The 16,568-nt window shown below is 46.7% G+C and overlaps 1 protein-coding gene across 3 annotated transcripts in view; it reads right to left on the reverse strand.

The window, feature by feature from the left end:
- Positions 1 to 4,478: 4,478 nt before the first annotated feature.
- The window catches only part of LOC307236036 (transcription factor COE3), a 116,364-nt gene continuing 104,274 nt past the window's right edge, over positions 4,479 to 16,568 (reverse strand). The window contains exons 12-16 of one of the 3 annotated variants that reach the window (XM_080008306.1): positions 15,500 to 15,565; positions 13,899 to 14,070; positions 10,386 to 10,571; positions 8,304 to 8,432; positions 4,479 to 7,946 (exon numbers count right to left, since the gene is read on the reverse strand). In XM_080008306.1, coding sequence (XP_079864432.1) covers positions 7,915 to 7,946; positions 8,304 to 8,432; positions 10,386 to 10,571; positions 13,899 to 14,070; positions 15,500 to 15,565 — 585 coding nt within the window. In that variant the 3' untranslated portion in view covers positions 4,479 to 7,914. Of the gene's footprint in view, positions 7,947 to 8,303; positions 8,433 to 10,385; positions 10,572 to 13,898; positions 14,074 to 15,499; positions 15,566 to 16,568 lie in introns of all 3 variants that reach the window. The other 2 variants (XM_080008307.1, XM_080008305.1) reach the window with 2 other exon arrangements.

A 16,568-nucleotide genomic window follows, 5' to 3' on the forward strand; every position in this document is an offset into this window, starting at 1 on the left:
TCCAGGTGAGAGGTGTTCCTCGGCCCTCGCCTGGGAATGCTTATTAAAACTGTTTTCCTATTGATACAGTTGGTTTGATACTTACCAGATTTGACAAAGTAAAGATCTCATGTTTGGCATAATATTACAAGGGAAACATAAGTGAATTATTTGGCCTCGACTCGCTGGAAACGTAACATTGTTAAAGCGCAGGCCCTGAAACCCAAAACGGGGTCCCGCGCCGCATTTGGTTTTCATTATTTTTTTGCCTGAGAAATTTAACAATAGCACCCAGGGATTAAGTCATGGGGCAGGTCACAGCCAAGCCAAACATCCTGCCTCCTCCCGACGACCGAAGACAGATGAAGAAGAGAAACAGGTGTAAAGTGCACTCGGAGCGCTCGGATGGTGTTTGTCTTCTCTGGGAGGTGTGAGGCGCGAGGCTTGTCCTCCAGCAGGACGGGCAGGGTGCGCCAAGGCAGAACAAAACAAACTTTTTAACTCAAGGCATACTGTGCAATCACCCCCGAACTAGGACTGGACAGAGAAATCATTCATATCCATTATGTGGTTATCTGTGGAGTTACTGTACGCCATTTTGCAATACACTATATTCACAGAATTTCTCGTCGCATGGAGTGTGATGTGTTTCAGGGAGTTTTATCTCAAAAATTGCGCTCCAGCAGTATCATACGATAGAGAAAAATAATGACTGACCCGTGATACCCACCAATAAGACATTAGTCCCACCCTCCTGTCCCACATGGTATCCTGATAAGTCCCACCTACAGGTCTCACAATACACACACATGCGCGCACACACGCACACACAAACACTGATGTCTGTGTGTGTATTAGGAGTCACTTAGGAGGAAACGTGTATTTTTGCGGCCACGGAAATGTAGCTGGATTAGGAAGAGGGCTCTGACTGACAGGTTCTCCTGGATCCACTTAAGCTGTGAAAGCAACATAGTTAGACTTGAGGCACACCGAGAATGATCAAGTAACACTTGTCAGACCTGTCAAGAAACGCGAGCGTGCGTGCGTCTGAGGGGGGGGGGGGGGGGGCGCGTGTTATCGCGTGCGTGCACGTATGTGTGCGGTGGAGTGCGAGAGACGGCATTTATTTTGAAACGGCGAGGATTCATCTAACATGCACTGGCAAAATATTCTTTATTATGAGGTAACACCCATATTATGAGGTCACATTGGTTCAGTTGTGCAAATTAGTGAAAAGTACATGGAAATTAAAGAAGCCGCATATCTTGATATTGACTATGTATCGACGAGCTTATATAGAAGTTTTGTCATGGATTTGTTTCGAGGATGAAAAAACCCCCGATCCATGCGTGCCGGTGGTCCGTGCCTTAGTTTATTGATCAAAACACGGGAGGATCGTTCTCCAAAGAGACGGAGTGGTTGCGGTCATGTAAAAAACAACAACAGCAACAACAAAAAAAAACCTCCCGATCCATCCCGGTAAGAGAGAATTCTAAATGGAATTATTTTGCCTCACATTTGCCAAGGTCATGCATCAACAGCCTTTTTCAGAACGCGATTTAGAGAAGGAGCCGATTCTCCCTCTCCAGGTCGTCCTTTTTTCTTTTTTTTTTTCACAAACAGTCTCGCGGCCATGAGCAGAACGGCGACCTCCCTCGCTGAAATATGCGCTCCTCATTGACAGGGCGAGGCGAGGTTGAGCAACACGTAGTTTTGGAGGGGGCCAACATCATATTTCCAAAAGTCTCCCAGAATCCCGGCCTTCCCAGGAAACGGGGCTGGCTCCCGCGACCCTTTGGACAAGTGATTTACATACCTTCCCTCCTACACTGGGCCCACTTGGCGCAGGGCTCCGGTGTCATCACGAGGCCTGTGGCCCGAGGCACTTCCTGTCTGAGATGACTTACAGCCCCCCCCCCCCCCCCAAACTCTGTGTCAGTCTCAAAATCCTTTTTATAATAACCCCTCCCCCCCATTCCCCACAACTAGGCCTGGGCTCATATCACTATGACATCATCACCAGTCAGGAAGTTGTCTAATTCCTCACCATTTAAAATCGCAGATGCATGGAGGACCGGAGTGACATGATGTGACTTAATTCCGCAGAACCATTCCAGCCCCCCGCCCCAAACAAAACACACCTGTACTAACTCCACGCCGCCTCCTCCTCCCAACTGATTAGAAGCTATTTCAACAATTCCTCAGGCCAAAATATCAGACACATATCCTGCGAATTCTGAATAGCTCTCGGGCTGCATCCGTCTCTTAGAACAGATGTTTTTTTTTTACCAAATCTAATATTTTCATTATCTGTTCTAATCCGATATCTATTTTTTACGAATAACACATGGGTAGCGCTGACAAGATTGATAATGTCAGCATCAAAATACACAAACAAAATTTGTACCCTCCCAAAAAAAAAAAAACCCAACACAAAAAAAAACAGTCCGACTGCAGTACGAGCCGGCAGCTGAACGGCTACGGCGTCCAGCACCCGGTGACAACACCATCGCCAACCGCCTTTCAGCCAATCACATCTTTTTTCCATGAAGTCCTTCCAGCGGAAATCCTAATCAGACTTTATTGAGCTCTCACTCAAACTATGTCAAACCTTTTAGCAGCTCCTTTATGCGACCCACCACTCCTAACGGGAAGTCAGCCATGGTTTATATAGCCTGGCCTACCATGTGCTTCCGCCAGCGCTTGGCAGCGGCAGGTTACACTTTGGCTGGGAATCGGCAGGTTAAGTGAGAGACTGGGATCGGTTCCGGGAGAAGGTTTTTCTTTTGGGTGGGCACGAGTAGCCCCGGGGCAAAATCCAACCCCCCCGCTAACGATCACTGTGTATTCGAGGAGGACACTTCACAACTCATTGAGTTTGGTGCTGATGTCGGGGGGGGGTCCAAGTTAATTGTCCCTTTAACTGTAGCGCAGAAGTTTGTGCCATTGCGCCAACGCCCCCTCCCCGGTTGGCAAACGCTCCCAACTCCTCCTCTGCAGATAACCCATTGGTTTTGATCCTCCCACGCACGTCTGAGACCCAAAGCAGAGACTTCCTCGTCCTGACCCTCAGGCCCGATACAGACTCCTGACCTCCACCCGGTAAAGACTGGAAAGCTTTTCGCTCTCATCATGATGCAACTCGGGAAGGAGCCACTGCACAAGGGCTGATCAAAAAATGTTCCAGGATTAAAGTGGTAATCCATACAATAATTGTATTGAGAAATTTCATATTTTATTTTTATTTTTTTAAACTGACACTTTATAATAAACAGCCTTTCAAGGTATTTACATTACACATGTGCTCCTCTATATGCAGTTTCCGTTGGTGGCGGGGTCCGTCACGCACAAGATGTGAAAGGCAGGACTTTTTTTTTTGATGACCAGTTTTTTTTAATTTTTTATAAATGACTATTATGTGCTGTGTCATTTAAAGTAACCTCCGCCAGATCAAATGCACTTGTCCTAATATTCCTACCACTTTCAAAAACAAGCCACTGCGGATATATTATTCAATTACGGAACCTTTGTGATGGAAAAGAAGGATCTCATGTGAAGCAGAAGCAGAAGGGATAACTTACAAGTGGTTTAACTCGCGTCTACACTCCTTGTTTTAAGACTAAGGTGTTGTTTCCTTGGCCATGACTCATGGAGACGGATCTGTGCTGGTCAACGTGTCACTGGAGGCGGATTGCTTTCGGCAATCTGGCGCCAAGATTTTCATCATTAAATGTAATCTTTGGAGACGCTTTCCAAAATATGTCTGGTGGAAAAATGACTATTGGAAAACATGGCATTCTGAGTGTAGAAAGCTTTTAAAAGGGGTTTTCTTTTATTGCTCCTTCCATTTGGCTACTTTAATAAAATAGCATAGTACATACAGTACTACTACTACTACTACTACTACTACTAATAATAATAATAATAATACTTACTGAACATTACTGCACCTTGCATTTTGTCAGTTCACAGTATCACAGTATTTTTATAGCAATAGCAACACCTATAATCCTTGTGTCCTGTAATTGCAACATTGAAAAAGGTGCATGAGCCGAAAAATAAAATGTTACTGAGCAGAGTTATCAAACAGTGACATTCAACTGAAACAAAAGGAATTGTCAACGCCAGAAAGATGATCTTTGTTGTGGGATTTTGAGCACAAGCCCAGCCAATTGGCGAGGAGGACATTAGATTTAAATGTATAGTGAAAGAGAAGAGTTTAGGTTAAAAGTAGGAGATTCATTCCCATTAGGATTACTCAAGTACCCGTAGAATTACAGTCTCAGAAAAATACTACGTAATGATTTCAGACTATTCCAGTGAGGTGACTAGTTGTAATTAGTTTTACCCACTTAGTCACATAGTAGTGAAATAGTATAGTAGTGATTACACACCAGGCAATAACACATCCAGATCACACAGAGCACATGACGCCCAATTGGAACCACACCTTCCTAAAATAACAAACAATGAGAAGGAAAAGACCACGAAAGTATTTCAAGCCAAATGTCATCTTTATTAGACTGTTTCTGTACAAAAAGCACTGGATCACAGGAAAAAATCATGCATCTATTTACAGCATGGCCAGAGACAGGAAGAAGAAGAACATGGGGGCGTCGCCCCAATTGTATCCTAAAGACATTAATTAAACATTGTGCTTTGATATACTTTGATGATATATTTCATATTTCACAAAGATGCAGTACCTCTCCCCCTTTTCACATTGAATTAAACATTGGAAACAAAAAATTATACCTTGCAGATTTTAAAACCTCTGCTGAAAACCAGGGCTGCAAAAGCAAGCTTTCTACAGCTATGACAGAAAATATTTTCGCAGGCTGTTTGAAAACTCTCGGACAGGGTGGAATGGATACGGGAGAGGGAAGGTGGGGCGAGATGGAGGGTCTGCGAAAAGTCAGCCAAGCTTTCATTGCTCGAGCAATGCTCATGTTTTCACTGAAAATGGGTTTGGAGATCCATGACATTGAACTCATATGTTTTTGCAAGGTGTGCAAGTGCACTCTACAAGCTGGGTTTCATTCGCCTAATTAAAGAAATGGCTTTTCCAAAAAAGGCGTGACAGATGTTCACCCAAAAGCCTGTATCATGGCAGCCAGATGATACGGACATAGATTTTTTTTTTTCTTTTTTTTTTGTCAATCACAGGATTACTCAGTCCAGCCTGCTTTCTACCCCTTCAGCTCTCCAGCACCCTGCTTTAGCGGATAGCCTGACTTGAAGTAGTTCTTTATTCCTGTCAGCAGACACTTTTTTTTTTATCTGTACATTTCTTGTTTAACCCAGGTGCTTAATCTTTCCCTTGTCTTCAATGAGGAAAACTATGAAGGCAAACAATCCATTTTAGGAAGGATAAGTGTCCCTCACAATAACAACTATCTGCCGTAGTAACAGTGAGATTCCAAATTCCTAAGGATCCCTAAAGGATCATATAGCGCAAGACTAATTTAATTGAGTCCCATCATCCGAATGACACTGAACTACCTAAGGTGGCACTTGCAAATTAAACAAAAAAAAAAAAAAAAAAAAAAAGTATTAAATAGTTTTGCATGAGAGCGTGGGGGGAAAAAAAAAGAAAAAACACTAGAAATATGATATGATGACTTTTGATCTTCAAATTTTCTAAACTTTTCTACTGGCATGTTGAAGAGTAGCTTGCATTGCAAAAGAAAGCAAACAATTGCATAAGTAAATGATACAGATTGTGTGCAACAACAATAACAGCACCACCAACAACAACACTAACATCGATGGAAGGTTCCTTGAGATCAGTGAGCCAAACGTTTCAGTGGTTTCAAATTCTGCTGCTGTGATTTTGCAGAAGTGCCTGTTTTTATTGTATTGTACAGTCTACAAAGGCCAGGGTCTAATCTTGGGATGGGTTGAACGTCGTGGTTTTAAACTCTGAAACCAATGAAAATCCCTAATCCAAAATGAACGTAAAACCTTCTAAGCTTCAGAAATGGATTTATAAAATGTAAGGATGAGTTTGCCATTTCACAATGGCTCAAACATATTGGTGCATATCTGCTGTAGCTTAGATATTTTGTTTTTTTGTCCATTTAGTCTTTGCTCTTATTAAGTGCCCCAACCAAAAATAGTGCATTAAGAAATAGCCATGATTATACATTTCACAATAATACACAGAGGACAAGGAGAACAAGGGAAAACACAAATGCTGTTTTACAAAAAGTTAAATATAGTTTCGGAAAATCATTTTTATACAAAAGTGATGGAGCGTATATCCTGCCTCATTGTGACTTATTTGTTTTTACAAAAGGGTTATTCCTCTCACTTGTTCACTCTTTTTACAATATCTAAAAGGTATTAAGACATCAAATGTGTTTACATATATATTTGAGACTATCATTCAGGCCTAAATCACAAAAGGAATTCTCAAAACATACTTTATAAATACATATAAAATAAGCACAATCAGAAGAATAACAAGAAATCTGGTACCTAAATGGGGTTAAAACTGCTGCAAGCTTTTCTGGTTAAAATCTACTCAACACACCCAGAAGTAGAACTACTGTACTGTATTTCAAAAATGGTAGACATCCAAAAACAAAACAAAACAAAAAAAATCTTGGGCTGTCCTGATGGTTTCAGATAGCAAGCAAATGTTCCCATTTGCTCTTTTTTTTCCTTTCGGCAGAATGCACACTATCTCTTTTCTTATGTTAGAAAACGGCATTTTCCTCCAAAATATGGTAGACACGTACGTTTTTTTAAAAGCTATGGTACATAAAAGAAATTTGCCAGTAGACTATGATATTTGATATCAGTGGTCTTTACCAAGCTTGTCTCTCGAGACATGGCGGTGGTTTTTTGATTGCAACGCAGCAACTTTGGAACCATCCAATGGCATCTCGGATTTGAAAAGTGAAAGATAAGGTTTGATATTCCAGGATTGTGGAGTCTATCCTCCCTTGGAGACTTTATTAGTAGGTTCTGTGTCCACCAGGTAGCCTAGCTGTTTTTTTTTTTTTTATTAGCAGTACTCAACAGATGCTTGGAGGCGGGATGGCCATGGGTGTGACTGTTAGTGGCTGTCAGTGTGGGAAGTGCAGCTGCTTTCGCTGAACGCTTGAAGTGCGTTTTCCATCCGACAATACCGCGGTGAAAGCACAACAGCGTGTCCCGTCCATTAAAAAAATATGGATTTGAAAGAATCTAGCGGTGTGAAGAGAAGGCCCCCGGTGGACACGGGGCCTGCCCCCTACCCTTCCCCAAACTCACAGTGGTGCACGGGCTCTTCAGAGCCTACTCTCCGCAGACCCGAAGTCATGCAAACAAGCATTGGAAATGACTCAGCAAACAACAAGAAGTACTGTGGACACCACACAACAAGAAGTACCGTGGACACCTGCCCACGTCACCACAGATCACTATTACACTGCTAATTCTTCCAATCGCCTAACCTCCTCTGTGGGCTTCCGACTGAACGATTAACGGATTCCGCATGCTTGCTGAACTCCCGCTGTTGGTTTTGTTTTGAATTCCCGAGCAGAATCGTTGAAGTAATAGGTCATAAATAGCCTGTCGTCGTCAGTGAAAGTACTTGGTTGAGAGAGACCTTGTTTTGGAATTGTTACGCGCGAGAAAAGAAATGGCAGCAGGTTGACCGCAGACTGACTTATACGATGGCTATGCCTGGACACAGACGCGGCGGTATCATTCGAGCCCCGGTTAAAGGAGAAGCGATCCGGTAACAGCGCTGACAGAAACAGAATATAAAGAAAGGTTAAACTCGTCTTCGGAGTAAAATCTCCGTCTTGTGCAGTGATTGATCCTGGATTTCGAGGAGGTCGGTTGAGATGGGTAAGTGTGGTTTGCTGTGGAGGTTCCGTGGGCTCCAGTGCCCACCGCTGCTGGAGGAGGAGGCTGGTGATGTCTGGCTAAGGGAGCTCCGCTTCACATCGGTGGGACTATGAGACCCGCCATCGCTGCAATGCAAGACACGAAAAACCCAGATTACTCACACCGTTTTCGCCGGACTTCACTTTTGCGCGGCTGCGCGATAACGTTCTTGGCGTTAGAACACATTACACGACAAAGGAATAACCGATAAGTTCGTCAATTGTGAACGCTGGGTCCGTACGGTCGGACGGGATGATCACACATCGTAAAATGAGCCAGGAGTTATGGATCAACTTTGACCTTCGATTCACGTGCGGCCAAAGAAGGTGGAACCTATTTACAACATTACGTCCGCCATTCTCGGATCTCTAGCGCTCGCCCCGAGATGGCGATGGATGGGGCTCTCGACAGGTCGATAGGCAGGAAAGGGGCGGGATGCTCACCCTGTAGGCTGCTGCCATTGGTGGAGGTGCAGGTGGGGGGCGGGGAGGTCTGTGGCCGCACGACAGGGGCGAAGGCGCTCTTCTGTTTGACTGCAGAAATCATATGGACAGGAGAGAATGAACACGGGCCTACGGGACCAGTGCAGAGAGGAGGGGGTGGACAGGCAGAAGAAGGGGAGAAGGGAGGAGGGGGGGGAGAAAGAGGTGGAGGGAAGGGTTGAACAGGAGGATTAGAGGCAGGAGGAGTAACAAGAGGAGGTGAAGCCTGAGGAGAGGGAGATTCTGAAGGTGGGGGCGGGGGGCGGGGGGTCCTAACAAAGGGCTGCAGGAGGTGACTGAAACAAGCAGACGTACAGACGGAGGAGGTGAGCGGCTGAGCGGAGATGAGGTGTGTCATGCGGGGGTGGGGGGGGTGGGGGATGGGGGGGTGGGGGGTTGTGGGTGGGGTGGGGTGGTTGGGCGGGTGGGGGGGGGTGTCGGAGGAATGAAACCCTGTCTCAGAAAGGGGCAAAAGGGCTGAGGAACATGCTCCAGCAAACAGCTACACATCTGGCAAAGTTGATCCATAACTTGAAGGCCCACTTTACACTAGAACACAAACCTTTTCCGCAGAGCACGGCGGCGGCGGCCTCCGTCCAAGCTGACCAAAAAAATAACGGTATATGTCTGTGTGCATATGTGTTTCTGCGTGCATATGCATGTGGAGCATCAGTCACTAATAAAAGTGGACCGTTTATCCACTTTTTTTACTTAGCAAATTTATAACACATTTGTGTAAATCCTTTTTTTCTGCTTATAGTTTATAGTTGGCGATGTTATATGAAAGACTTGATGGATTTTAGAACCTCGATATTTTTGCAAATGATGTAAGGACAGCGATGGAATCGTAAAATGAGCGGGGGATGGGGATGTGACTCGTCCTTATTGCCAAGCAGTATCGCTGGTGGATCCCTTCCTGCCAGACGCTTTTCCCTCCGATTTCATCCCATTCTGTATCTAATCTCCCGACCTCTTGGACAAGATGCGCTTTCCAGCTAATGTTAATGGATCCAGCCCACAGTGTGGATGCATGAAGGATGCGGTGTGGATGTTAGTGGAGTTAGTAGAGGGGAGTGATGATGAAGATGGCACAAAGGGACAGTAAGAGCAGATGGAGGTTTGCAGAGAACGCACGGCGCCGGCGCAGGGTACATTCCACGCCTTTCTCCGCCGCAGACACACAACATTTGGAATGCTCAGCGCCAAAAAAAACAAAAAACAAAAAAAAGACGGAATAAAAAGCTGCAGAGCTCAGCCAGGTGAGATGCGATTCTGCGTTTTTGTTTAGTCACCAGAGACCCGAACATCAGCTGGCACTGAGATGTTGTTAGTGCCTGCTACATCTAAACAAGGCTCGCCGAGACTCGGTTCTTTGATACAGTAGCCAAAACAATAGAGCTGTCCCACCGGGTCGGTTAGACGTTACCCGTCTCAAAAAACACACCTGCGCCAAACTGGAGCCGGGGCTCCAGGCATGCTAATCAGAGAGATGTGTAATGTTTCAATGGCAGAGGCACTAAAGGGGGCCTCAAAAAGAGGAATGCAGGAGATTTGAAGTTGTCACTTCCACTCTTCTCAGGCCTTGAGTCATCTCAAGACTCTGTTTTTATTACAACTCGCTGCTTTCTGTGTAATCCTTCTCTTATGTGAGTATGACAGCGAGTCCTTCGTCTTTTGTGAGTCTCTCCACCGATGAAACGATAAGAATATCCTAAACTCTACCGGTATTATGTGCGTTATAACCTTTAAATGGGCAATTGTGGAACTAGCGGGGGGAAAAAAATAAAGTTTATGGGATCATGCTGGAAGTACTGTTTAGTTATTTAAAGAAAAAAAAAAACTTTCTCCTTAAACTGATGTAGTGCATTTAAGAATGGAACTCTTTATGAGGGAAAGCTTTTAGTCAAAGTCTTTCTTTTTTACTCCTTTAGGAAACTGCCAATACTCCCCCTTCAGATCAGGTGGCACAAACAGCCGCATGACGACAAACCTTTTTTTATTACAGTGACCGCCATGGAAAGCGAGGAATGCGTTTGCGCTTACTTGCGTAGGGGGAGTTGGCGGTGGAGCCGTTGAGGAAGCTCGGAGATCCAGGAACTCCCAGGTTGGTCATTCCTGCCGCTCCGTAGCCATTCATGGTGGATGTGATGGTGTTGTAGTTGGACTGCTGCGGCGCGGAGCTTGGCACGTAGCCCCGAGGGGACACGCTGTTGGAGTTACGGGAGTAACCTGCGGGGAAAGAGGAGGAGCCGACAGGGTCAGATCACCAGACGCACGGACCCCGCGGCTCGGCGGGGTTTTGGAGATGCGGCAGTGGCCGTTGTAAAAAGCCCAACCTTTATGAAATCATCCCGCGTTTACAGCGCAGTAAGACTAAAGACATTTAAATTTGTACGCCGTGATACAAAAACTCCAGCTTATGCCCACAAACGAATTATGATACGATCCCTTGTAACCCCCAACAGCTGTAACAGTAAAAAAGGCGAATTTTTTTACAAGCGGACCCTCGCGGCGATGGAGCCAATCCTGCAGAAGTACTGTAACATATGTTTTCGTTTCATTTCAATATTTGAGGTCGCCAGATTTGATCTGATTCGGAGCCACTTTTCACACTGCCATGTTTGAGGTGTGTCAGGGAGAATTAATTTCACACCAAGACAAACATTATCAGATCTGTAGTGATTTGTTAAGAAAGGGGGGAGGCGAGGGGAGGAGGGTGTTCTTGTATAGAACAATAACAGTATTTTCAGTTTAACGGAACATAGATCCGCCTCTCCACAAACCCCCCCACCCCCCCCACCCCCCGCCCACCCCCGCCATCCCCCGTACATGTGTTTCCCATTGCCGGATCTCGCCTCCATCCCAGGGCAACGCTCCATCAACCTTTCCTGCTGGGAATTGCGTTGGCCCGAACCAGGAAGCGGGGGAGAGAGGAAAAGAGAGATGGAGAGTGAGAAAAAGCGGGTGGGAGATGGAGGGGAAGAGGAGAAATAAGATATAGAGAGGGAGAGAGAGCAACGGAAAAATGGAAAAAAATAAAAGCAAGAAACAGGGAGAGATACAGAGATAGAGAGAGAGAGAGAGAGAGAGAGAGGGAGAGGGGGAGAGGAAGATGGTGTTGGAGGGAAGAGAGAGCGATTGAGAAAGAGCATGAGACGGATGATGGGAAGAGAGCTCCAGCACGCTCCGCTACCCCGCGGTGGTGCCGGGCTCTGCGAGGATGCCCCGAGGTTGCTCGGAGCTCGGGACGGAGCCTCATGGGGGGTTAAAGGGCGTGCTCAGCGCTGGAGGGAACATTGGTATTCAATGCATCTTGGATGAGGGTCAATCAACGGGAGCGGGGAGAGCGAGGCGGCGGGTCGGGGGGGTTAAGGTGACTACACTCCCGCAGCAGACTGAGAGATGAAGACCAGGCCTCACCCGTGGGGAACGCTCGGTAACCCGAGAGCCGTGGCGACGGCCTGACGTCACTCCAAATGTCGGCCCCCGGAGGTCGATGAGATCGGATCGTGCCACCGGGGGCCCCGTGTGTGATGGCGCGGTAAAACTACTGGGAGCGGCTCCTCCGCCCCTGCCCCCCACTCCGAACCCCGACCGCCGCCCCGCCGCCCCACCCTGACCCTGAGCACGGCCTGCCAGGAGGAAGCTGTCAGCGGCTGGCGGGGCAAGGGAGCGCGAGCGCGGACAAAGTCCAGAGGACAAAATGAAATAATCCATTTTGCACAAGGGTGATGTGACGCAAACCAGCCCCCCTCCCACCCCGCCACCCCCCTCCTACCCCCCGTCGGCAGCCTAGCGGCCCTCCGGAATTGCTGCGGTAAATTACCTGGCTCATCCGTTTGATAAGGCCGGGGCGACCAGGCCCCGTGTTTTTATTAATGTTTTAATCACGCCACGTAATTGCGAGGGGCGTAAAGAGACGTTTGGCGGTTCCAGAACAGTGCGGGGTGCTTCATCAGTTTGGCGGCATAATGTTTCCGACTACGCCGGACATTAACTACAGAGTTATGAATTTTTACCGCGGCTGCAGTCCAGCTTCCCATGAGCTCATAGATTCCTATAGGTGTTCAGCCCTGTTTTGGATGTAAAAGGCAGCAGTGTGGGGGTGGGACGGAGGGGGAAAAAAAAGGGGGGGGGGGGTTGCCGGGGAAGGGGGTGGGTGGGATGGAGGGTGGGGTGTCAGGGGAGAAAAAACAGTTACGCTCCGGTTTCCTGTGTGTGTGTGCACGTGGTGTTCCTCACCGGTTCGAGGCTGTTTCTGCACGCTTGGTTGGTGCACAGTGTCACTACTGTTGAAGGCGGTAGTGATAGTGTTGAAGGCGTGCATGAATGTGTGTGTGTGTGTGTGTGTGTGTGTGTGTGTGTGTGTGCGGGTGCACATGAGAGAGACAAGTGAGGGAAGAGATAAAAAAAAAATGAAAGGGGTGTTCATCTTTTATAGTGGAACTTTGCGATGGAGAAACTTACTGGCGTTATAGTGCCGGCACTTTCCTACATAACAATATATCTTATTTATGACTTTGTTTCCTATTTTACTGTATGTCACCACAAAAGGGGCCATTCATAATTGAAAACACTGATTCAAAATAAAAACACAAAAGTAATAAGATTGTCTGCTTGGAAGATCCATACGCGCGTGTGTGTGTGTGTGTGTGTGTGTGTGTGTGTGTGTGTGTGTGTGTGTGTGTGTGTGTGTGTGTTTGTGTGTGTGTGTGTGTGTGTGCATGTTATGCACGTGTGCATGTGTGTGTGTGTGTGTGTGTGTGTGTGTGTGTGTATCTGTGTGTGTGTGCGTGTGTGTGTGTGTGTGTGTGTGCGTTTCGAGAGTAACTCTATGACAAACATCTTTAATTTCCAGGGCTTTAGCACAGCACTATTCAAACGGCTGCTCCGTCCTGTGGGAGCGGTTCTGGTTTCGTTGTTTGGCTGATGCTGAGGTCCGGCCGTAACTTGCTCTAACCCCGTCTGATCCGGCCCGAACCAGCCTGAGCGGGTCATCAATCCGACGGCGAACCGATCAATAACCTGCGCAAGTAACCTGCTGCAAAAAAAGCTACAGGTAAAAATGGAGTATTTTCAGACCCCAATTGACCACAGTTGGCTCTGATCTGGAGTGGGGCTGGTCGATATAGTACTTTAGGGAGCTTTCAAATAATGCCTTCCTCAAATGTTTTAGATCTCACATGAATTTCAATGCCTTTTGGGAAATATCATCGCTAATTTAGGATACGAAAATGGAGAGCTAATGTTTTATAAGTGCACCTCCCGTTCATGTTAACATGTGCGTACTGTATGTGCAGCAGCTTTTATGTTTGCCTTTGCATTTCTTCTCCACACACTCATTCAGTATGCTGTAAAGCCTGTGCTTCTGCATGTGTGTGCGTGCGTGCGTGCGTGTGTGCGTGTGCATGCGTTTCTGCGCGCGTGTGTCCGTGTGTGCGTGCGTTTGTGTGTGCGTGTGTGTGCGTGTGTGTGGGTGTGTGTGTGTGTGTGTGTGTGTGTGTGTGTGTGTGTGTGTGTGTGTGCGTATGTGTGTGTTTGTGTGTGTGCCCTCACCCTGGTCGGCCTGTGAGGCCTCGGATATGTTGACGGCCAGCTGGCTGCCAAACGAGTTGACTCCCATCATGCCTGAGTGCGCCGCCGAGCCGGTGAGGGAGGGAAGCTGGTTGTGGCTGCGGGGCACGCTGTAGAGCGCCTCGGTGAGGTCGGCAGCCCGCTTCAGGATGATCTCCTGGAGGGGGGCTCGCGGTTATCGGCAGAAAAGGCTTCCAGACATTTAACCGTATCACGCCATTACAACCCCAGACGTTATCTAGTCTGGTATTCTCATATCCTCTTTATTCCGTCAGCCCCATCCGTGATGTTCTTTTAACATCTCCTGTAAGTACACACCAGGAAGGAGCTTGTCTCTTCTCTTTTCGGGTTTCCTTTACACGTGACCCGGTTGTCTTTAATTGATAACATTAAAGTAATTGAAGTTAAATAAGTAATTGGAAGTGCGATGCCCTGTAGACATTCCATCGCTGTTGTTGTTCACCTACTTTCCCTACGACTGTCTGACCTGCGTCTTCTCCCCGAATGAAACCTTCATTTTTAATCAACCCCCCCCCACACTCTCAAAGTTAATAATGTAATTGAAGCCATTTAAACACTATGATTTATTTATTTTTTTACATTTGAAGTGTTCTGGGGCTACGGTAGCCTAGTTCGGTGGAACTGGCTCACCACCAGAAAAGTGTTGTTTTAAAATCTGAGCCGGGTAACGTGAGGAGACGCACGCTCGGAACAACTAGCGCCACGAGACAATGGAGGCGAAAACCTGTATTTTCTCCTGTATTTTCTCATTTTTTGAAATTTGAGAAAACAAACGCCATCCCTCATTTGTCGCTTTAAATGCGTAAGGAAGATTATCATGGGTGTGCGCAGGTGCATGGTGCTATAAAGTAGACATTTGGGCCATATCTCTTTATATCCCATTTCCTACACTCCATCGGTACACGGCCCCCGACGACTTATAATGTACTGCGGTAATTGCAAAAAGTCACTCTAAATAGAATGTAATTACTGTCATTCAAAATCACGTTTAAAAAAAGACATGATGACCCTGATGCGAGTTGCAGATTTTAACTTTCTTTAAAGGCTTCAACGTTTGCCCCATTGGACTGCATTCACGCACAGCGAGAAGCTGCAGCAGAGTGGTTAATTTCTCATCGGTAAAGCGGTCGGCAATGCAGTGCTATGACCAGGTATAAATGATGGGAGCCCAAATTTAAATAAAGGCCTGAGCAGAAAAGCAACAAATCTATCCTTCAACTCGTGAAACAGGATACAAATGAAAAAAAAAAATTACATAGCTATTATTACTATTTTTATATACCTTTATCAGTCCCACAACTGAGAAATTTGCAATTTCTCTGCATTTACCCATCCTAGTAACTGACGTGTCTAGGAAAAGCGGGCTGCCATATAGCGGCGCCCAGGGAGCAGTCAGGGGGTTAAGCGTCTTGCTCAAGGACCGACAGCACGCTACCAGGAGAGGCCGGGGATCGAACCCACTAGACGACCCACTCTACCTCCTGAGCCACTGCCCCCACATAAAATAACTCAATAGAAATTCCTTGAGAAATAAGGATTTAAAAAAAAAAACAACCTCGTACCTGGTTGTTGTGCGGCATTCCGTAGAGGGCCTCCACCAGGTCCGCCGCTCTCTTCAGCAGCACTTCCTGAAACAGAGAGAAAACAGACCTTTGACTTTTTTTTTTTGACTTCTTTTGCTCACAGGAGGAGCTGCCGTAAGTCTTAAAGGCCGCGCGCCCGTTACGGAACCGGCGTCCTAAATCAGCCGGAGCGGCTGACGGCGGGTCGTCAGACTCGGGGGTTGACTCCGAAACCGACTGTGAATTATTACCGCTTCCATAAACATTCAGACCCACAACAGCCTCGTCTCAGCGGTATTACAAGACTCCACACTTTCCAGGGGTTAAATCATTCTCCTTGAAGCGGCGTGCGAAAATGGCGGATAGTTTGCGAGGCGGGTCAGGTACGAGAGGTAATGCATAGATGATGTTCGTGGGGGACGGGCGGTGGGCGGGTCGGGTGGAAGGGGAGATCATTAAAATGTAATCATTGTTTTTACAATGAGCATCTCGGAGTGTACGTACGTGTGGTTAAACGGGTCGGAGGAGAAGCACCTGTCTCCATGTCGTTTACACCCCCGTGTCCAACGGAGGCACGCGTGGCAAAAAAAAAAACCCAGTTTCGGAATTTAACTTCTTTCAAAAAAAGGAATGGGCAGATTCGATTTTTATATTTTTTTAACGTTTTTTTTTCATTTTCATTTTAGTCCCACTCCATTTTTATGCTTTGTTTCTGCCTGGAGAGTGAAAACACACATGCACGCTCACACGCACACACACACACATACACACACACACACACACACACACACACACACACACACACACATAAACACATCAACACGCACAGACACACACAGGCATGCACACACACACACACAGACACACAGACACACACACACACACACACACACACACACACACACTTACAAACACACACACATACACGTACAAATACACACACCTATCCAGCCTTCCACGTCCTTTCACGTAAGCTAAACTGATGGCAAATTGTCGCGGTCAGATGTGAATCGCAGAGGGGGCCCCAGCGCTCAAAATGGCTGCCGACGGCGAGATAGACGGACGGGTG

Source organism: Zeus faber (assembly GCF_960531495.2).
Source record: "Zeus faber genome assembly, chromosome: 10".
NCBI classification, from domain to species: Eukaryota; Metazoa; Chordata; class Actinopteri; order Zeiformes; family Zeidae; genus Zeus; species Zeus faber.